At 40.7% G+C, this 24,545-nt stretch overlaps 1 protein-coding gene across 2 annotated transcripts in view; it reads left to right on the plus strand.

Moving 5' to 3' along the window:
- KIAA1958 (KIAA1958 ortholog) overlaps window positions 1-24,545 on the plus strand; it is a 117,356-nt gene that overhangs the window by 88,060 nt on the left and 4,751 nt on the right. The window contains exon 3 of one of the 2 annotated variants that reach the window (XM_063455298.1): window positions 20,920-21,092. In XM_063455298.1, the coding sequence (XP_063311368.1) occupies window positions 20,920-21,092 (173 nt within the window). Of the gene's footprint in view, window positions 1-6,575; window positions 8,446-20,919; window positions 21,093-24,545 lie in introns of those variants that run through there. The other variant, XM_063455297.1, reaches the window with a different exon arrangement.

Here is a 24,545-nt window from a genome sequence, read left to right on the forward strand (position 1 = left end):
GCGAGAGAAATCTCAATGTATCCTTCCTGGTAAAATATTTTATAAATAATAAATAATTTACATATACGATGCCCTCCACTAATATTGGCACCCTTGGTACATATGAGCAAAAAGAAGGGCGTGTAAAAGTGTTGTTATTGTTTAACCTTTTGATCTTTTGTTAAAAAAATACACAACAGTACTCTGTTCTCATGGATATCAAACAATTGCAACACAACACAGGTTTATCCAAAATCTTTACTAAATGGTGTTATTAGAAAATAACCACAGCTCATTAACAATACAAAAAAAAGCAAACCGAGGCTTAATGGACCAGTGTATGTTTCTGGTGTTATATATTCAGTAGCTCTCTTTGTGGTCATTAGATTGGCGATTGATGGATCTTTTAGCTTCACCCTTCCTTGAACTTATTACCGTGTTTCCCCGAAAATACGCCCTACCCCGAAAATAAGCCCTAGCTGAATTTTCGGGGTGGGCTGCAATATAAGCCCTACCCCGAAAATAAGACCTAGGCAGGGCCGGCGGCCCTTTAAATGCCTCAGCCGCCTGAGCGCTCTATAGAGAGCGCTCAGACGGCTGCCGCACTGCCTCACCTCCCCTTCCCTGTAGCGTGGCCGAGCTCCTCTCCGGTCCGCGACCCGCCCGGACTGACAGGAAGTGCACACTGAGTGTGCACTTCCAGGTCAGTCCGGCCGGGTCGCAGACCGGAGAGGAGCTCGGCCACGCTACAGGGGAGGTGAGGAGAAGATGGAGGGGGGGGGGGAGTATTACAGGGAGGGAGGGGGAGGAAGGGGGGGGGGTATTACAGGGAGGGAGGGGGGAGTATTACAAGGAGGGAGGGGGGGAGTATTACAGGGAGGGATGGGGAGAATATTACAGGGAGGGAGGGGGGAGAGTATTACAGGGAGGGAGGGGGGAGTATTACAGGGGGGTGGGTGGGGAGTATTACAGGGAGGGAGGGGGAGCATTACAAGGAGGGAGGGGAGTATTACAGGGAGGGAGGGGGAGTATTACAAGGAGGGAGGGGTGGAGTATTACAAGGAGGGAGGGGGGGAGTATTACAGGGAGGGAGGGGGGAGTATTACAAGGAGGGAGGGGGGAGTATTACAGAGAGGGAGGGGGGAGTATTACAGGGAGGGAGGGGGGAGTATTACAGGGAGGGAGGGAGGGGGGAGAGTATTACAGGGAGGGAGGGAGGGGGGATAATATTACAGGGAGGGAGGGAGGGGGATAATATTACAGGGAGGGAGGGGGGGATAATATTACAGGGAGGGAGGGAGGGGGGATAATATTACAGGGAGGGAGGGAGGGGGGAGAATATTACAGGGAGGGAGGGGGGAGAGTATTACAGGGAGGGAGGGAGGGAGGGAGGGGAGAATATTACAGGGAGGGGGAGGTGAGGGTCTCTGGGGGGGTTACACAGCGCGGACACTGGCTGACAGATTGGCTCTAAGCCCTACCCTGAAAATAAGCCCTAGTGTGTTTTTTGTGATTAAAATTAATATAAGACCCGGTCTTATTTTCGGAGAAACACGGTAGTAGGAATAACTTTTGCATTTTAATTTAGAATTGTTTGACGCTGTTAATAATAAGCAGGTTTTTCATGTGTTCTGGATGCTGTATCTTTATTTTATTATTGGCCTATGTCTTCATTATACAAATATGTTATCTGATTATTATAACAATTTCCATTTATTGAATTTTGTGTCACGTCTTTAACCCCTTATGACCGGAGGGTGTACTATTACGTCCTTTTAAAAGCGGCTCTAAACGCCGCAGGGCGTAATAGTACGCCCTCCGTTTTTTTGTAACTTACCCGGTCGCCGGCGATCCCACGTCGGCGATCGCGGTTGGGGGGACTCCCAGGGAGCCCCCCGCGGCACGTCCGCCCTCCAGGAGCCCTCCCGCCCATGTGAGAGTGAGGTCCTTGCGAGGACCTCACAATCACATGGCCGGGTTAGCTGCCTGCTGCATTGCCAGCAGGGGACCAACTGTAATGACAGTTGGTCCCCCTGCTGGCTGAAAATCAAATAAAAAAATGTTATATATGATCTAAGTATATATATACACATATACATACACACACATACACCGTCTAGGTGTATTTTAATATTAATATATATATAATTATATATATATATATATTAATATCAAATTACACGTAGACTGATACTGATTAAATATATATATAATTATTGTTATATATATATTTATAAATAATATAAAAAAATAAATATGTAAATACGTAAAAAAAAAAAAAAAAAAAAAATTAAAAATAAAATATTAAAAAATATATAGATGTGTTTTATTTCGTTCTAACTGTATTGTGATATTAATATATATATAGTTATATCAAAATACACTTATAACGAAATAATATATATATCTATATACATAAATATATACGTATATATCACTATATATATACCTATATATAAATAAAAATATTAAAAAAAAATTATATATATATATACGTATATATACACATATGTATATATATACATATATTAATTCTACACATATATTTATGTAATAATTTTACATAATTAGGTATCCTAATTAATTACAATTAGCGGGACCTGCCTGACAACCCATGCCGAAAGTAAAGGGAATTTAATTTGCTAGCACTATATTTAACCCTATAACTTTCCAAGACACCATAAAACCTGTGCATGGGGGGTACTGTTTTACTCGGGAGACTTCGCTGAACACAAATATTAGTGTTTCAAAACAGTAAAATGTATTACAACGATGATATCGCCAGTAAAAGTGATGTTTTTTGCATTTTTCACGCACAAACAGCACTTACACGGATGATATTATTGCTGCAATACTTTTTACTGTTTTGAAACACAAATATTTGTGTTCAGCGAAGTCTCCCGAGTACAACAGTACCCCTCATGTACAGGTTTTATGGTGTTTTCAAAAATTACAGTGTCAAATATAAGGCTTGTGTTTCATTTTTTTCACTTTAAAATTCGCCAGATTGCTTACGTTGCCTTTATGACCCTATGGTAGCCCAAGAATTAAAATTACCCCTATGATGGCATACTATTTGCAATAGTAGACAACCCAAGGTATTGCAAATGGGGTATGTCCAGTCTTTTTTAGTAGCCACTTAGTCACAAACACTGGACAAAATTGGCGTATTTTGCATTTTTCACACACAAACAAATACTAACGCTAACTTTGGCCAGTGTTTGTGACCAAATGGCTACTAAAAAAGACTGGACACACCCCATTTGCAATACCTTGGGTCGTTTACTATTGCAAATGGTATGCCATTATGGATGTAAATTTATTACCTGGGCTACTATACAGTCTCAAAGGCAACGTAACCAATCTGGCGAATTTCAATTTCAAATGTAACGCGCTATATTTGACCCTGTAACTTCCCAAAACACCATAAAACCTGTACATAGGGGGTACTGTTTTACACGTGAGACTTTGCTGAATACAAATACGTGTATTTTATTGCAGTAAAAGCAAACAGTATTATGACATTGACAGTTAAAATGTCATGTAGAACTAAAAAAATGAAAAAAAATCTTATTTTCTCCCATTTTTTCATATTAAATTATGTTTCATAGCTAAATATTTGATATTAAATGAAAGCCCTGTTTCCCCTGAATAAAATGATATATAATAAGGGGGGGTGCATTTAATATGAAAGAGGTGAATTACGGTTGGACAGACATATAGCGCAAATGCCAGGTTTTGTTTACATTTTGTTTCGTTCACAACTTGTACATTTGGCTGCGGTGTTAAGGGGTTAATTTCCATTTGTAAGAATGTTCCCTTGCCATCCTGAAGTGGTAGAATAATAATGACAAGCCAGTTGAAAGGTATAAGGGTGACAACTAGACACTCTCCATCTCTTCTAACCCTCAGACAAACCATTTTTAGCACTAAACTGGGCGTTGTTAGGAATTGATCAGATAATTAAAAAATCGCTGCAAAACCAGCTAAATCAGAGAGGTTTTTCTACTTTATCTATTTCAGATTTAAATTTGCAATCCATGGTTAATTCCTTGGAATTCTCAGTTTATAAAAAAAAAAAATCCTTGATGGTATGGGGAGGCAAGATGTAGGTTGCTCAGGAAATGCATATGTTGTTCAGAGATAAGACCATTCTTCTAACTGCTAACAGACAGCTATCACAATACAATTTGTAACCCTACTGCCTAATATTATCCTCCTCTATAACTTAAGATTTACCTAGACTGTCACGTACTGATAAATATACTACTGTGCCAAAAACTTGCCAGGTCCACCTGTTGTTGTTTGCTTCAATAAAATATGTCACCAACCCTGAGCTCAGAGCAGCTTTTTTTTAATTTACGCTGGATCTCGGGAGCAGGTGCCCCCAGAACTAGAATAATCAAATGAGTGCCTTTTCTAGATTTACTGTGACTGTCGACTGGGATTCAGACTTTTACTTATTTTTCAATTCAATATATTTAAGGATTTAAAAAAAACTAACATTTTGTCTAGACACTTTCTTTATATCACCTGAAACAGAATATTATACTTACATATTTCTGTAATATGCCGTCTCTTTAATCCTGTATTCCTGACCCTATAGTGCTTAACCCACCATTTAGGTGGCTTGCACCCCCTCAGCCCCCTTAAAAGGAATTAAAACTCCCCTTATTTCCAGCGCTGTGTGGATTAGCTGGCACAGGCAATTTTTAGCCAATCCATGGGAAAGCATTGGATTGTCTAAAAATCAGCAAGGCGGCGGGCCAAATGCCATTTTTGGCCAATCAGCACTTCCTCATAGAGATGCATTGAATCAATGCATCTCTAAGAGGAAAATTCAGCGACCCCTGAACGGCAGTGCTGCCTACTGTGCAGCACTGCCCCAGGAAGTACCTCCAGTGGCCATCAGAAGAGTGGGCACTTGAGGTGCCCCTAGGGACAATGTAAGCACTGCCTATTCTTTGCATGAAAATGCCTACATATAATGATTATACTCACCAGAACATTAAGCTGTAGTTGTTCTGGTGACTGTAGTGTCCCTTTAACTTTGATAATTGAAACCATAATGGTGTTAACCAAGCAATGAATCCTGTTACTAGGAAAAAAAAATATATATATATTAGTCAAACTTTTCTTTCCCTCTTCCTCTTTCCTGTCATCTTTCTATCTTTTCTTCTGTCACAGCCATGCATATCACGATTTTAAATAGTTATTTCTTATATTCATGTCCTGAGATGTCGCTAAAATACTGTTACGTTGACGAGAGTTATTGTCTCTGCATAGAAACTACCTCTTTTTTTGTTTAAAAATTATACAATATTTAAATGTTTTCATATGTAAGGCAGAATGTCTGTTACATTGCCAGTTGGAGAAAATTCTACTTTGGCTCAGCGTTTGAGACATATTTGTGAAAGTTAGAACATATGCTAAGGTGCTTTACACGTATAGAAAGGGGATATTTAGAGATGAAGAAGGCCATGCTCAAACGAGCTTACAATCTATGAGTTTGAGTTGAGATATATATTGTTATTGTCTTGTCCAAGGACACCAGTGAGGTGGATTTGAATCTGGATTTCCCAGGTCCACTGCACCAACCAATTGATATTCCATTTTAAGTCTGAACTAAAGGTATAGTCTATATGCACAACAACTCCTAAAAAAAACTAAATCCATTGTTATAAGACATATTTGATGGGGTCTGGCACCCAAACATTCAGAAGAATGTGCACACTAAGTACTCTCACTAAAGATTAGACAGCACTGATCTAGAACATAACATTTATGTTTCAATAGTGTAATAAACCTTTTATGTTACTATATAACTAATATATTTTGCATTTTGAGCAGGAAAGATAATGTTTTTTTCATTGCTTATTCATGCTTCTTTATGATTAATATTATTATCTGCTGTTGCAAATGCGGTATGTGGATTTATTTCATATAATATTTCCTAATTGTTCTGAAAGAGAAAACTATTTTGCAAACTAATGAATTGGAACCAGTCAAACCTCTGGTTTCACAAATGAAGCACATACAAATGGGTTTAGAAATTCATTTGACACGCATGATGCAGTGGGATAAATAAAAACAAAAAGTTACAGTTTTTATCTCACGTGTTCTCCCCCTAAAAAAAAAATGAGGATTAGTTTCAAATGTCACAATTTTTTCTTCCTGAAAATCTACCTGCACTATGAGTGCCCAGTGCCTTGAAGAACTTATTCTGAATTCGTTTTTGTCATGCCCTTGTACATCATTTGTGAAACTACTGAAGTTGGCTTTCCAAACGTGAGACAGGTATGTAATATTGTTCTAAAATGAGCTATTGATTTAATAAATACGGACCTGTAGGATCTGTGTTCAAAAATTCACCAACTTCTTTTTTTTCTTCCCAATTTCTTTCCCCTTTCCCCTTTTTACCATCTATAATTTTTTTTCATTTATACATTATTTATCTGCATTTTTTTATTTATTTGCTTCTGTTCTTTTCATTTCTATTCTCTTCTTTTTCAACTCTTTTCTGTTTTAATTTACTCTGTATATCTTCATTTTTTCTATCTTACCCATTCCCCGTGCACCCTCTTTTTTCTCTTTAGATGAAGATGATGTAGCAGCAGAGTTAAGCCGAGAACAGAATGAAAAAACTATACGTAGCACACAAACAGCTCTTCGCAATTTTAGGGAGTTCATTATCTCCAAGTATCCTTTGGAAATCCGAGAAATCTACATGATTCCTTGTAAAGAACTAGATGACTACTTGGCTTCCTTCTTTGTAGATGCTAGACAGAAAGATGGATCAGAATATGAGCCAAACAGCTTAGCTAACTACCAGTGTGGACTGGAGCGTTATCTGAAGGAGCACAGGTATGGATATAGCATCACTAGAGACAAGGAATTTAAGAGGTCCCAGGAAGCTCTAAAACAAAAGCAAATTGAACTGAGATGTAAAGGAAAGGGAAATAAACCACATAAGTCTATGAAACTCACCTTTGCTGATGAACTAATTCTTCGAAAGAGAGGCCTCCTGAGTCGATACAATCCTGAAGGACTTCTAAACCTTGTTTGGTTAAACAATACCAAAGCCTTCGGACACTGCACTGGCTTTCATGGCTCAACACTTAAGTGGGGTGATGTCAGACTTCGAGTGTTGGAAACTGGGCTGGAGTTCCTTGAATGGATGGGTCAGGAAAGCCCCGATGTTAAAATCAAGAGAGCAGGGACAGAATGTAGAGTGTACGCCACACCTCACTCTCCACAAACCTGCCCTGTACAGGACTATAAGGAATATGCACAGAGACGGCCACCAGCAATGCGTTATGAAGATGCCCCTTTTTATTTATCTATTAAGCCTGTTGTCAACTTAGCTGCTCTTCACTGGTATAATTGCCAAGCCCTTGGAAAAAACAAACTGGCGAAGATGGTGAAGACAATGTGTGAGAAGGGAAACATTCCTGGAAGGAAAACCAACTTCAGTGTGTATCAAAGTTGTAGCACATTGTCCGAAGCACAAAGCAATCAGCTAGTGCTGATATGTAATAACTTGAGCCAGCAAGCTGCCCAGTCAATGGCCAGCCATTCTGGGCCCGGTAACTTTATTGTTTCAGCTTCGTATGATTCCTCTTCGGACACTGCCTAAGAGGTGGCCATCGAAAGATGTCCATCTTAAGACTTAGTCATAACTTTTATTAGCACTAAAAATGAAAACTGTGATTGTATGTATGAACCCCCATCCCCACTTCCTAATGTTCACTCACTTTAGAAGAAAAAAAATTAAATATGTAATATATATATTTTTCTTTTTTCTTTACAAATCTGTTTCAAATACCTAGTTTTAGTATTGCACCTGACATAGTATTTATACCGTAGTGTTCAACCAAAATGCATGTTGTAGCTTTGACAAGAGAACTTCAAAAGGAAAAAAACTGTTTAAAGTTGAATTTTAAAAGAATGTTTTTTTAAATTCCAAGCAATGCATATGCCTTGACAAAGGAGCACAGCAAAGAGCTACAGCGTAAAAAAGGGTGCTATAATTTTAATATTTTTTACTCTTAATAATTGTGGGGATTTCATTGTGGTGCCCTGGTCTATAACAAAGAAGGGTACTATTAGAAAATCATACATAGAGGCCTTTATTTCCTCCTGTACTTCATTAAATTATTAATTGAATTTAGATTTCTTCGTGTAACACTTAATTGGGACTTAAAACAAAAACTGTAGTAGTCCATGTTTGAATTTTGTTTTTTTAAATTATTATTTTATTTTTGGGATACATGTAGAGTTCGTACAGCCACAGCATTGGGGAAAGACGTCATCTATAGCAATATGCAAAATTGTACATGGCGTAAAGACTGTTGAACAATGCAGTTGATCTACTGTTAGCTAGGCCACAACTGCATATGTTAATGTCATTCAAATCCTAACATTGCGCTCACAAAGGCATGTAAAACTACTGAAATGTTATGTTTCTAACATCTAAATACAAAAGAAACTCTGCAATTCTTTGTGTGTCTGACTTCTCTTGACCAGTGTTCAATGATTTGTCTCACTAAACATTACACATTATTTTAATCTGTATGATACTGATAGATAAATGGAAACGGTTGCCACCTGGTCCATATTTTACCAACACCGACACTGTTTGAGGTTGTCTGGTTAGTGACGGTATTGCAAATATACCGGCAATGCAAAGGGTGATCATTTTCTGTGATGGGACTTTGGGAGCCTGGTTAGAAAAATGGATTTAGAATAACCAACTATATTGTACAGGAATGGTACACATATTTCCATATACACACAGTAGACACAGTGACACACACTACCAACACTCACAGTATACAGACACAAAGACACACACTGACACAGTATACACACATTTAGGCAATAACACACCGTTATATATGCACACTACTATACACATACTAATTCAGACAGTATGCACACACTGCAACACTTATACAATGCTACATGCACAGTCAGACAGTCAGACCAGTGGCGTACCTACCACGGTCGCAGCCTCAGCCACAACCCCTGCGACCGTGAGCCGCCTGGAACCTTCTGGGCTGGTGCACAGCTTCACCGGCCCAGGTCCGCATGTGTCTGGCAGGGGGATAGAGCTGTGCAGCTCCCCTCCTGCCTTTGTGTAGCGTGGCCGAGCGGTCTGACAGGAAGTGCTCACTAAGCAAGAACGTCCTATCAGACCGGGATTCCGCCCCCATGTTCCCTCTGTCATGAGGGGGCCCAAGAGGTGGCCTGCTGGCGGGCAGCTGTGTCCCGGCAGAGACGGCGAGGGGGCTTCTCCTTGCTCTGCTCCCTCGCACTCCGTCTGCTGATGCTGGGAGCCGGAATATGACGTCATATTCCGGCTCCTGGCATCAGTAGATGGCCTGCACGGCGCAAAGGGAGCAAATCAGGGAGAACACAGCTCCCACGCCGTCTCTACTGGAACAAAGTCGTCCCCTCACTGAAGCCCCACTGGACCCCAGGGACAGATCCATGCCAGTTCCAGGGAGGCTGGGTGGACATTTTTAAATTAAATTTAAGTATATAATTTAAATGTAAATATAATTTTGTGTGTCTGTGAGTGTGTGTGTGTGTCTGAATGTGAGTGTGTCTGTGATTGTTTGTATGTGTCTGAATGTGTGAGTGTATATGTGAGTGTGTGTCTGTGAGTGTATGTGTGTGTCTGGGAGTGAGTGTGTGTGTGTCTGTGAGTGTATGTGTGTTTGTCTGAGAGTGTGTGTGTGTGTGTGTGTCTGTGAGTGTATGTGTGTACACATGCCTGTGTTTGTGTATCTATGTGTGTGTGTGTGTATGTATGTGTGTGTCTACATGTATGTGTCGGTGTGTGTGTGTCTGCATGTGTTGGGAGGCGCTGTCGTATGGGGTGGGAGGTAGGTGTATGGGGGGCCCTAAGGCAATTTTCGCACCGGGGCCCTGTGGTTTCTAGTTACGCCTCTGAGTCAGACATAGTACAGACAGTGTAAATTGTTTATTAGTGGCTTAGGGAATTTCCCGTTCCAAATGTGTTTTTTCTTGTTTCTCGTGCCCTGTGATGTGATGCATATGTACATTTGTATGCTAATTAGCATTGTTGGATTTTTTTTCTTTAAAGGTGGCAACCCTAATGGAAAAATAGATCAATAGCTAGATCTTATTAGTTTTAATGCTGCACCATTGCTACCCAACATTTTAAAAGAGCGCATTGTAATCTGTTCTACTCATATTTAATTGCCTCTCTCAATACTATCACTGTCTCCCACAACTGGCCCAGCACGCATGCATCATACTTCCACCCTGTCTCTTCCCATTCTCCAATTTCTCATCTCACTCTCCTCATCCTGCATCTCTCTCTATTCAATTTATTACTTTATCTCTTCCTATATTCTCACATCTCGTTCTGCTCTCCTAGTGTCAATCCCATGTACCCCGTTTCCATGCTCCCACTTGTCTCTTTGACCAACTCCATACCATTTCTTATTTGATGTCTAACACTTTTAGAATAAATATTATTGTTTAATACACGTATTGCAGTGGTTGATTAATTCCTTGGATAATAGGTCTTTTATGTTCTTGCCTTAATACACAAGAGTACTGAATACTCTATCCCAGTGTTTCCCAAACCAGTCCTCAAGACTCACCAGCAGTCCAGGTTTTGTCAGTATCTTTATTGGAATAAAAGAAGGAAATACATAAATCCTGGGTTGTTGGTGGGGTATGAGGACTTGTTTGGGAAACACTGCGATATTGAAAATAAATGTCATGAGACAAAGCTATTTTATGTCAGATAATTTGTCGGAAATATGTAAGTAGCAGTTCCAATGAACATAAAGTAAATACAAACAGCATTGTCAGGAAAGAATCTCACCAAGCAGAGTACACTTCAGTGGGGAGGTCCGTGTGAAGACAAGAGTAATCCAGACCTCCCCAAGTAGACATTAGAGGTGGATTACCATTTCAATAAACTGAAGTTGCTATAGTATTAAGTGTCCCTGTAATCACAGGATGCTGTTCTCAACTTTGGTACATAGATCTAGTAGCTAGAGTGACTAAATAAATCTGAACAGAGACCAGACTTCTGCTGGGTTTTCATCTGTCCAAGTTTTTACTTGAATTTACAGAATCTTTCAATAATATTGAACAGAAAAGTGCTAACAGTTTGGATACTTTGCCATTTGCCATTTTTGTACCAGCTGGAAATTTGCAGTGAAATCCATGACATTTAAAAACCGTTAAAGAAACACTTTTAACACCATAATCACTTCATGGTGCTGTAGTGGTTCCTGGCATGCACCCACCCCCAGTATAAGCCACCTTACTGGTTGCAAACGGTTTGACTTTTTACATGGTATCCACTGGGCATTGCTCCCTGTCTCTCCAAGAACCAGAAATTCCTGCAGGGAGCTTCTGTTAGTATCTGAATGGGCCTTCTTATTGGCGTAAGAGTGTCAGCTTGTAGCTCTTAACCAATGAGCTAAGCATTGATTTTAGGAACCAGAGAAAATCTGCATGTTGGGGGAGGCTGTAATCCTTTTCTGCAGATTTCTACTGGCAAATTATACATTATCACTACAAAGTTTATTGGTAGAATGGGATAACCTACTCTTATAACACATGCTATAGTATTTTTTAAGTATACCCGGTTTTCTGTGGGGATTCATCCCCTCATGCCCTGAGATTTCATGGAACCTTGCACTTTCAGGCTTAACTCAGCGAAGAGAGCATTGAGACTGCAGAGAGGCTGAGTGCTTGGCAGCTCCCATGTAACAAGTCAAACCACTAGAAAATGGTTTACCTACTTACATTTTGGGTGTCAACAGAGAACTCTTGACTCCGTAGCTACTATTAATTTGTTTTTGTAGTTTAACTGCCAATACGAACTTTTTTTTGTGTTCTTCAAAAACATTTTCAAAGCACGGTTTTACCAAATTGATGATATTATTACTCGATACATGAAGTTACGTTTACTCTAGTGAGCCTACTCGTCTACATGTCTGAAATAACACTAGAATAAATTGTTTTATAAGACACTTCCAACAATAACTTGCCATCTGTTGTCATCTCATGTGAGATAGTACTTGCCGTGAATTGTAATATTACCCATGACACTAAGAAGTTTGAGTGTTCACCTTGTCACATTGAGGTGCGGCTGCTACACGCTTCCAGACACACTTTCTCAGTGACGCTATTGTTAGCCTAAGGAAGTAATTGTTAGGTAAGCATACATGTTACATACGCTTTCTGGTGATATTTTCATCACAATGTATAGGCCAGGGGTGGCCAAACCTAATGTCTGTAAGAGCCTCATGTTAACATTTAGAAATATTCAAGAGCACCATTAAATTTATTGGAGTATTCAACAGAACCAAATAACTGAATTATAATTTTTATTAATATGATTTATTAAATATACAAAAATCAAGAGAATAAAAATTAAGCGAGAACAAAATACAATAACATTTTTTTTTCTATTGTCAATCTTTCAAATACAATACAGGAAAAAAGAAGTCATAGCAAAAGTACATATGTCAATAATGCAGGTGGTGTGCTCCTGCATAAACAGCCTCATGTTTATAATAAACAGGTTAGGCAAACATGTCTAAGCATAATACAAAACAATATTTAATTGTGTCTCATTCCGCCCCGTACCTCCATTCATGTGTCCCATTCTCCCAGCACCTTTATTAATGTGTCTCACTCACTCAGTGTCCCCTTGTGTCTCATTCCCCCCAGCACCTTCATTCATCTTATTCCCCTAGGCTCCCTAGTATCACATCCCCCCAGTGTTTCATTCCTCTAGCCCACTCATTTTTACCCCACACCCCCCCATGTGTCTTATTTCCATCCTAACCCCCCATGTACCCACTCAAGCACTTGTTTCCCTTTCACCGTTCTGACAGGAAGGAAGTAGTTCTGCACGCTCAGTGTGCGACTTCCTGTCAGACTGGGGAGAGGGAAACAAGGTTCTCTACTCCAGTCAATGGCTTGGCCACGCTACATACAGAGACCGGCGGGAGGGGAGCTCTGTGAAATGCGCTCCCCTACTGACAGTCAGCCAGATACTGCATCCCCCGGGCCTTATGGTAGCGCTGGCCCATAAAAGTGCCCCGAGCCACATTGGGCGGTTTGAAGAGGCGCATGCGGCTTGCGAGCCACAGTTTGGCCATGACTGATAAAAGTATGCCTAATGGGAATTTGTGACTTACAAGATTTGTGAATGATGGTCTCACCAACAGTTATGAAACTATAGAAATGGGAGATAAATGTATGGATTCTGAATACAAATCATCAAATAAAATACAATAAACATACCCAATTAAATCCATTTTTTATCTAGGAGAAGAAAGTAAAAAACGGATCACTTTGTGATCCTTGTAACGTAAAGCTGACTTGCAGTACACTGAGCGCCCGTTTATGACAGGTGACATGTAGTGAGATTTTGGTCGCATACTAGCTAATTCCAACCCAAAATCACTGAAAAGGGCTGTATATGCTGAAAAACAGGTGGTAAGTGACTGAGACAATATCTTAACTTCTATAGAGATCAGTAATCATTATTGGAAAACCAAGCTACTCAAAGTAGTAAGTAGATATTGGTATTTTCGACTAAATTTGAAATAGATATAATAGTTGAAATTAGTAAGTAATATCTCCAAAAATAATGTGATAGTTTTCAGAAATTCCTGCTTAATTGATCAATGTCAGGGTTTAGTAAATAGACATAAATAAGAAAACCTTTCATTTTAAAAACCTTTAAATTAAAAATTATATAATGCAAAGAAACTTTTTTGCGGTTTTGTGAACAGAAAGGAATTTGAGGTCATATGTTACAAAAATATAATTTTTTTCTGAAACCTAATTTTCTGACCCGTTTGAAAGATGCTCAGATGAAGATCTGTCAGTGATAACTCTATAGATAGAATTTTACAGATGGATGTCAATTTGTAGCGTGTAGGAAGTGCATTAGATTAGAAACGGAGGCATACTTCTACAGTATGTGAAACCAGATTGTAATTTTCCTCTTGTGTTTACGGAGAACATGAACATGTATGCTTTATACTATAAACAGTGGGATCTAATAAGTTAAAAAACAGTTTTTTAACATTAAAGCAGCACTGTCACCCTCCCCTCCATGAAAAATTTATATTTTATAAAGATATAATCTCTATGAAATTCATTGACTGGGTGGGAATTTCACTGAAATTCCAACCCAGTCAAGAAATATACAGAGACAAAGTAGGGATTATTTTGTCTTACATATTTTTCCGATGGAACTACCATCATTTACATGTGTCGATCGCCTAAGCCGCCACCAGTGAACACTGTAGTGAAACTGGCTCTGTCTATGGATGATCTCGCAGGATCTTCCATAGACCTCAATGCTATATAGCAGTTGTAACGGATCACCTGGCACCCCGACTAGGTACCTCCGTTGATGGATGCTCCTAGCGCTTCTCGAGGATTCCAAGCACTCTAGCCGACACCACAACCACCGCACCTCTCTTCCTTCAGAGCGAAGCAGGAACGAGCTCTTAAAAGAGCTTAGGAGTGATTATAGCAAGGGAATATGCAGAGCATAGCAATCCCTTGTAGCAGATTCCCCAAATAAGAGACAGGACTCCAAATTGAGGGTGAAGTAGAACTAAACTCAATGCTTCCGGTGGTATACAGTCAATAAGCCCGATCATGTCAGAGACAGGCGGTGTTATACGTTGGAATAGGCAAACATAATCCTGTTCTAGTTCCCACTCCCGGTTGGCAAGAAAAGATGTATCTGGCTGAATGGCATTGATCTCCGTAAGGTCCCAGTTGTCTGCCCGCTCAGCTCGGATGGACCAGAAGCGAGCAATGTCGGTGTCTCTGAACCAGAGACTAGTTTCAATAGTATCCCACAACAAACCAGGGCCATCGCAGTCTTCCCCTTGTACACTTGTACTCGATCAGACATGGGTAGAGGTGGTAAGCATGCCACCGCAGGGCCCGATAGGAATCATCCAGCCACACCTCAGTCTCAATTAGCGTCTCCAGTTCGCTTACCCATTCCTCTGAGGGCTGGTTTCCCAATAATGGCATCCGCAGCTCTAGTTGTTCTGCTTGGCGCTGGTTAGTGGTCAGGATTTCCTCGCACCGGAAGGGTTGAATTTCGTCGATGTGCTCCTTCCAGAGATCGGTACGAAGCGCCACCCTCCACTCTGTCTCTCTTTCCTCTGGGATAGTTCTACTCCTGATACTGTGTGTTGTCCAGTTATTGGGAAAGGTGATGGGATACTATTGGATTTTATTGCTGACTGTGCTGGATATTCTCTGGGATTTATTACTTGTTCCTGCATCCTCTGGATATATTGGTGGAGTTAAGCTGTGAGAAATCAGCTCTCCGCTACAGCAGTGATGTTGGCTCCTGGCAGCTGAAGTGCCAAGAGCATAACAGGATCTGCTGGAAGAGAACAGCGACGACCGTGAGGGACTGGTTCAGGTAAGTAATACCCACCTTTGCCGGACACCCAGTGCATGCGCATTTGAGCTCTCCATAGGAAAGCATTGAAAATGCTTTTCAATGCTTTCCTATGGGGAATTAAGCAACGCTGGGGGTCCTCACACAGCGTGAGGACGTCCAGCGACGCTCTAGCACAAAACTTGTGCTATGAACCAGGAAGTGCCCTCTAGTGGCTGTCTAGTAGATGAAAATTGTTTATGAAAATTGCAATAATTACAGTTGCAGGGTTAAGGGTAGTGGGAGTTGGCACCCAGACCACTCCAATGGGCAGAAGTGGTCTGGGTGCCTGGAGTGTCCCTTTAAGGTGCAAATAGATGAGTATCACATTTTTCCAACTCATGTCGACTTTCCTCAGCCCCTTGTTTATCAAATAAGCTCAAGGATAATGTTTATTCTATGTATATCTATGTACAAATGTATATCTGGCAGAGTACCTTAAAATACACCATCTGCATTATTTTGTCAGGAGTAAACTTTGTTGATTTGTGGTAAAGCTATGAATTATGTGTCAAAACTGTACTCTTGTATTGTATTCCATCACAAAACTTTTTCAGGCATAAATTATGTCACTGACAGAGGAATCCTCATGCACAGCTATATGCACATTGAAATGCACAGCAAGTTGGGATACACATAGTTTTTAGATGCTCTATATTACCAATGCAGTAGCTTGTATACCATAAATGATGGACCTTCTATTAGTAGTGATTAACAAACATTAGGGACAATGCATCCTCAAGGTTTAAATAAGTAGGAAGAGGGTAGATTTGCTACATACCTGCAGAGTTTCCCAGTTGTTATTACTGATAATCTAGGAATCCTGCAAGACTATGAAATATTCTATATAACAATTCTAGAGATGCATTTCTTTGCATCTCCTAGTCCAGTATGTGTAGGAATAAGCCCTTCAATGATTGTCCAGAAGACTGAGCATCTTCTGGCCCAATACGTTTAGCTATCGGATCCTTATTGGGTTAATCCATTTCAACGCCAGAGTCTGGGTATCCTTTAATCCAGTGGTTCCTACCAGTCCAGGATTTAGAGATTACCCAGTTGTGTCTAAGGTGTTTTTAGAACAAAAAAAACAAACAAACAAAAAAAAAAAACACCTTTGACACAACTGGGTAATCCCTAAATCTTGAACTGGTAGGGGAGCCTTGAGGACTGATTTGAAAACCACTGCTCTGACCCATTGTTTTTAAGGAGTATAAAACACTTGTTGGGCCCCAAAAATACTTGTTGGGCCCCAAAAATTAGTTATTTATTTTCATTAGAGAGATGCAGCCTATGGTCACTAATTACATGCTGGGGTCATGTATGGCTTTAATAATTTTACTTTCACTTTCACTGCTGCTCTCAACTGCAAAGAGCTAATTGCTTGCTTAGTGAGAGCCTGTTTACACCACAAAATATTGTTTTTAGCCTATAAAAGGGTGACACCAATTAGTAAATAGCAATTGACCTCGCAGTTTCTCTGGTTTCCTATGGTGTGTTCAAGTTGGAACATTTGATACATCTGCATCACAAGAAGGTTATGCCATTTGGAAAGTTGCAATTAGCACAGCATCAGTAGTAAATTGAGGTGTATATCTATATGTGAGCATAATACCGGCATGCAACAAGTACACTTATAAAGCGTCTCTTAAGAAGATGTATCTTCTTGTAGAGCATTACAGGCAGCAAAGAATAACTGTAGTTTGCTCAGGGTCCTTCTTCCCACCTCATTTGCTACTAGAATTCCGCCATTAAGTTTGACCTATAAATGTTGCTTTGCATTATGTGAGATAGAAAGAGGGTAGTCTTTTACAGTCCATCTGCAGAGATGTTAAGGGACAGAATGGAGTCCTGGCAGATAAATTACTTTCTTTGCAGGTTGAAAACCAGCGCTAAACTAACAGCGACAGTAAGTGTAATTTTCACTTTCTTGGTTTGCAACAAAAACACACAAGTAACGACATGTACACACATTGTTGCAATGCTGTAAAATAAATACAATATATGAAGCATGCTGAACATAGTAACTATATTAACCATGTTTGATATCAGTACTGCATAATGTAGTATGTATCTCGCCAAGTTCCAAAGAATGAATGGATAGAATGATATAGATTAGAGTAGATATGTTAGTCCAGTTATTTAGAATTGCAGTATATGATTCACAAGAATGATGCTATGTATGTTACCTATTTCCTGTAATGCACAGAGATAGCATCATCCTGGTAACTATAGGTATTAAAATACTCCCAGTGGAGACTCCGGTTGCCCATAGGAGTTTACTCTCTCCCTCAATCTCAAAGTCCATTCAGTTGTTGGGTCTGTTTTAGTTGTGGGAGGACATATTGATATATGAAGAGGATAAGAGTGCATTCTTCAACTCACTTGACAAGCCACAGATTTGAGCTGTTAATGAGAAATCCAAATACATAGTCATGACTGCTACCCACAGGGCACACCCCATAGTCTTCTGACAAGGATGCAGTTAATGTGTGTGGACGCAATGTGTGTATAGTAGATGCAGAGTGTGTAGAGTGAATGCAGTACCTGTGTGTACAGGACGGGCGCTACCGCAAGACAAACTAGGTAGCCACTATGGCGCACCGCACAATGTCTGGGTGACCAGCAGAAGTAAAGCGCACAGAACTCCCCCTCCTGCCTGTCACTTCTCGAAGTGTGGCTGCGCTGATCGTGGGTACAGGATCTTCTGTATCCTCTACCTGGCTGGGAGCAACAAACAGCTTTCTGTCAGAATAGGTAGAGGATACAGAAGATCCTATACTCACGGTCTGCGCGGCCATACTACAATGGAAAGGTGAGCTGCCATGGAGGGGGGAAGAGAGAAAGACACATAAAAGGACCTGGTGATGAGGACAATGACACACCCAGAGGGGTTGGGGAAGAGTACAATGACACACACAGAGAGGAGATGGGAACACCGACATTCAGAGGGGCTGTGAAAGGGGGAAAAGAGACAGGCAAAGATTGAGAGATAGAGACACACAAAGGGGCCGGGGAGAGGTAGAAAAAGGGCTTGGAGAGAAATAGACACACAGAGGGGCTGGGGAAGAGAAAATGAGACATACAAATGGGTTGGGAGAGAAAGAGAAACAAAGTTTGCAAGTTGTTTTTTTTTTGAGAGGGGGAGGTTGCAAGTAGTTGGTCTTGCCTAGGGTGCAAAATAGTTTAGCACCGGCCCCAAGTGCCACTCACTAGGGGGGTGCCATGACTTCCAGTGTCATGAGTCACCCTTAATCCATTCTTATAACGTGGGCCGCGGCAGGTTTATGGAGGAGTGTTGTGGAGGGCAGACGTGCGCAATATGATGCCGACGTCACGCCACCGCCGTCTGTCTGCCTTCACAGATTCCAGGCTGTGAGGGTGGCACCGCAGCGGCAGTAGTGTTCAGAGTCGGAGCAGGGCAGCAGAGCATTTCCACAATTCATCATCAGTTGTGAGTAGAGAATGCAAGGGGTTTATGAACTTTATGTGTAGGGGGTGTAGGGTTTTTATGTGAAAGGGGGGTATTAGTTTAATGTATAGGGGGTGTGCAGGGTTTTTATGTTTAGGGGGTGTATGAACTTTATGTGTAGGGGTGGGTGAAAGTTTTTTATGTGAAAGGGAGGTATTAATTTGATGTATAAGGGGTATGCAGGGTTTTTATGTGAAGGGGGTGTATAAACTTTATGTAAAGGGGTGCAGGGTTTTTATATGAAGGGGGTATGAATTTGATGTGTAAGGGGGGTGCAGGGTTTTTATGTGTGAGGGTGGTGCAGGGGTTTTATATGTAGGGGGTGCAGGGTTTCTATATGTGGGGGTGGTGCAGGGTTTTAATATGTAGGGGGTGCAGGGTTTCTATATGTAGAGGTGGTGCAGAGTTTTATGTGTGGGGGGGATGCAGAGTTATTTATGTGTAGGGGGTACAAAAAACTTGTGGGTGTTTTTTGTACATTTTAAAGAGGGGGTGTGTGCCAAACACAGGGTCCGTCACGGGTGCCGAATGCTCTAGGTACGCCCCTGAGCACCGGCCCTGTGTGTGCATATTGGATACAGTGTGTGTAGTGGATGCAGTGTGCGTGTGTACATTTGTAGGGTAGGATAAGGGCTGTGTTTTATGGTCTGTGAGCAGCGTTTTTTAGCGTTATCCCTCCTCCGTGCCTGTGGGGGTGGGGGCACTACATTCGCTGGTCGTCTGGTGGCACTGTGCAAGCTCTCTGCTTGCTGCTTATATAGTAAAGGGAGGCAGGTCCTCTCTTGCGAACCCTGGCATTGTGCCACATGAGAGCATTGTCGTCGTAACACTCTTGACAGCCAGGACTCATAAGACAGGGCCCTGGGCCCCACATTCACTATTCAAGCCAGTCCATGGGTACATATATTTATAGTGATATATATAATATGTAGTGCTATATATATTCACCCGTGGGAGCCCAGGCCACTACTATATATATATACACACACACACACATTGGTGATACAGGGCCTGCTTTCTCTCTCTATGTGGCCTGGGCCCTGTACAGCCGCATAGTAGCACAGAGGTCAACACACAAAGCAAGGACGTGGACTTGTACTTAAGAGTGGACCTGTATAAACAGGTAAAATGTGCAATTTCTGTGCCTCAAATGATCTGGGACGCAGCTGCTGATACACCGAATGAGTACATTACTACAATGCCAATTTGAGATGTGGTTGTGTTATATTATTGTGATCTTTGCTACATGTGGCTTCTTCATTGTCCTTTCTACAAAAACAAATAATGTATTAGTTGTATTAGTAGTGAGTCCTGATAGCCAGAAAGTATGTCTATCAGAAACTAAGTAAGAGGGAATAAGACAGAGAATAAATGAATAAAAGCTCAGAAACTGGAAAGAGTGGGGTTTCACCAAATCCCAGAGGTTTTCACAAGTATAGAGATAAAGTAATCCAGGAGCTTAAAAATGTGAATGAAAATATTTGAAAGCTAGATAGTGCAGCTAGTAGATATTAGACATGTGATGCAGTTTTACATACAATCAATGAAAATATCAGTATAAGTGCAAAATATAAATCTCTTAAAACATCAAAAAAAGTTATAGAGTTAGAGTAATCCAGGAGCTTGAAAACTCTTAAAGCATCAAAAAAGTAATCAATATATAATTCCTTAGTTCTGTGTAGCAGCAATAGAAGTCCAAATCAAAAGTCCAAATTATAAATGAATCAGTCCAAGCATAAGAGCAGATAAATATTGCACATATAGTATTAGAGTGGACCTGTATAAACAGGTAAAATGTGCAATTTCTGTGCCTCAAATGATCTGGGACCCAGCTGCTGATACACCGAATGAGAACATTACTACAATGCCAATTTGAGATGTGGTTGTGTTATATTATTGTGATCTTTGCAGCATGTGGCTTCTTCATTGTCCTTTCTACAAAAACAGATAATGTATTAGTTGTGTTTTTCTGTTTTCTTTTCAGCATATTCAACTAAACTGAACAGGTTTCCAATTTTTCATTTCCATGACGATTTGAAAGATCTGTGCATCAGTGCTGTGAGCTCCAACACTACCAAGGCAACGTTGTACGCACTAAATGTTTGGCGCTACTGGTGCATGACCAGAGGGTTGAAAGATTGTATGGACTTCACCAAGGTGAGCTGGAATGGTCATTTCTTTTATTTCTCCACTCATTTAGTTCTACATAAACAACTTTAAAATACTAATGTAATATAATAAATATGCCAAATGTAATGTATCACTGATATAGGTTCCCATTAAAAGTATAGTGCATTTCTGGTCGCATAGTGGCCGTCAAAATGATAATACTCCCCAAACTATTGTACCTGTTCAGATCCCTCATACTCCACATACCCTCTAGCTATTTCACTACCTTACAGCGTTGGTGAACAGATTTGTATGGAATGCTAAAAGGGCGCGAGTCGCCCTAAAAACTATGCATATGCCATTGAGAAGAGGGGGCATGAATTTGCCAAACTTCAAACAGTACTACCATGCCGCCATACTTAGCAGTATTGTTCAAGCGAGACCGGGGAAGATTGAGCCCCAATGGAAACAATTAGAAGCGGAATGGGCTGGGAATATCAGCACTGACAATTTAGTGTGGCTCCCATCACACGACAGACCGCAAACTTCGAACTGCCTCCCTACCACTGTGCTATCCCTACAAACTTGGGAGAAACACAGAGCTACCCTAACGAATAACTCATTAATATCCAAAGCCATGCCACTTAACACACTCAAGCATCTTATCCCAGATTTTAATTATAGACTCTGGGAACGGCACCAGCTGCTTACCAATCAGAATCTAACGGCATTCGACAAACTAGCGGAAGCCCATGGCTTACCGATAATAGCACACTACTCATACCGACAATTAGCCTCGTGGTTCCACACACAATGCCAGAAGGCAACAATAGTTCTCAAGACACAACAATTAACGGAATTCGAAACTATGTACGTAGGGACCAAACCACCCTTAAAAACTATATCCACCATCTACGCAGCCTTACCTGCAAAACAAGCTTTGAACGAACATAGCTTTACTAAAGCATGGGAAAAAGAACTCCACAGAACATTCACAGAACAGGACTGGGAACGTATGTTCCTAACCCCCAAAAGTCTCTCCCTTTGTTCAAAACATATAGAGCTGGCTAGGAAACTCCTGTACAGGTGGTACTTGACACCAGTTAGACTGCACAAGTACAACCCGAAATTACCACAAACTTGCTGGAGATGTAAACAAGGTATAGGAACAATGGCACACATATGGTGGATGTGCCCGCTCCTGAAACAATACTGGGAAGACATAGCTACACTTATCAAAAACTGCACAGGGAAGGTATTGCCCCTAGACTGGAGCATTATGTTCTCTTCGACATTCCGAACTCAATACCTAAACCAGACAGGTATCTTATGTTCCATATAAATATAGTGGCCTTGGGCGCTCTGGCAAGGAACTGGCTCTCGCAAACCATACCCCCTATCTCCATGTGTAAGACCCTCATAAGGCAATCTAGCCACTTTGAAATCACGATGAGGCGACAAAACACCCCCCCCAACAAAAGTCATAAAACATATAGAAAGTACTGGGAGATAGCCTGGGATAATTGGAACAGACTCGAAGAGAAATGCCAAGGCACGGTTTGCCCAATGGGCCAATCCGTGGATAAATCATTAGAGCGTGGAGGTCATGCTCAGGACTGAGACTTATGAGACATGTAGTGGTTGGGTTACACTAAACAGTAAAACAGCACTTAAGTCAACAAGTGGGATACTTTCCGACATAACTCGGCTGGACCACATTATCCTACAAAATACAGATAAACACTAATATTATTTGCACTGCGAATTGTTTCCCTTTGTGCTAACAATAATACGATAAACTATGCCAATGTCCATCCTGTATGGGAAGTTTATACACTATCTGTGCAATATTATGAATGTAATTAACAGAAGTGATTCTGTAAAGTCTATGTGATATATGCAACCCCCCTTCCCTTTCCCCCTTTCTTCTTTCTGTACCCCCCATATTCTTGATAAATGACGAAATAATAAAAATTGTCAAATAAAAAAAAAAAAGTATAGTGCATTTTTGTTTCCTTTAAAGGGACACTATAGTCACCTGAACAACTTTAGCGTAATGAAGCAGTTTTGGTGTATAGAACATGCCCCTGCAGCCTCACTGCTCAATCCTCTGCCATTTAGGAGTTAAATCCATGTGTTTATGAACCCTAGTCACACCTCCCTGCATGTGACTTGCACAGCCTTCCATAAACACTTCCTGTAAAGAGAGTCCTATTTAGGCTTTCTTTATTGCAAGTTCTGTTTAATTAAGATGTTCTTATCCCCTGCTATGTTAATAGCTTGCTAGACCCTACAAGAGCCTCCTGTATGTGATTAAAGTTCAATTTAGAGATTGAGATACAATTATTTAAGGTAAATTACATCTGTTTGAAAGTGAAACCAGTTTTTTTTTTTCATGCAGGCTCTGTCAATCATAGCCAGGGGAGGTATGGCTAGGGCTGCATAAACAGAAACAAACTGATTTAACTCCTAAATGACAGTGAATTGAGCAGTGAAATTGCAGGGGAATGATCTATACACTAAAACTGCTTTAAAATCAGGTTGGTCTGGTGTGCCTAATGCAACACACAGGGATGAGGGAGTCTGACTTAAAGTGAAGTGCTCAAAACTGGATATGGGCAGAGATTTCACCAAAAATCTGTCTGAAATGTGAAGTATTGTAGTTAACACTGTAAGTCCAGTGTAATGGATCCAGGAGCTAGTTCACTTAAAAAAGGCTTTGTTAGGAAAAACACAATATTTGTATATATGGTGTGTATACAACAAAGGTATACACACCATATATACAAATATTGTGTTTTTCCTAACAAAGCCTTTTTTAAGTGAACTAGCTCCTGGATCCATTACACTGGACTTACAGTGTTAACTACAATACTTCACTAAAACTGCTTTATTTGGCTAAAGTAATTTAGGTGACTATAGTGTTCCTTTAAGATTCTATGCTTCAAATATGTAGGATCTGGTGTAAGAGGCTTTGTGCTTTCATTTAGGACTAGTTTATGGTGTTCTTCCACCATACCTACCAGTTGACATCATTATATCTCACCATTTTAAGCTGCTATAGCCCTATGTAGATCATTGAGGGAATACCCAAACAAATCAACCATTTGTCAAGCAAGTTCTCATGGCAACAAAACATTCTGCTAATAGAAGATACAGGGGTCCCAGAACTTCCAGATATTAGTTTAAAAAAAAACACCAACAGAACCATGGAGCAGATTGCCGCATAAAGCAAATATCATGAAACATCTCTAAAATGAATGACCTCAAAAGCCAACACTGAGTTCTTGCACAAATATCAACACTGCAACAGCAGCTTCAAAAACCAAACATCTCCCTCAAATCTTTGCTCTCCGGGCATATCAGGAGTGCTGGAGTTGGGCTGGAGTTGGGGTCCAGAGCTCACCATGGGCCCAGAGCTTTGCACATAATTGGGTGCAAACTTTCACACCTAGCCAGAGGATCGGAACTGAAGGTTTTGCTTAAGAAGAAGGAACCTAA

Source organism: Pelobates fuscus, chromosome 5 (assembly GCF_036172605.1).
Source record: "Pelobates fuscus isolate aPelFus1 chromosome 5, aPelFus1.pri, whole genome shotgun sequence".
NCBI classification, from domain to species: domain Eukaryota; kingdom Metazoa; phylum Chordata; class Amphibia; order Anura; family Pelobatidae; genus Pelobates; species Pelobates fuscus.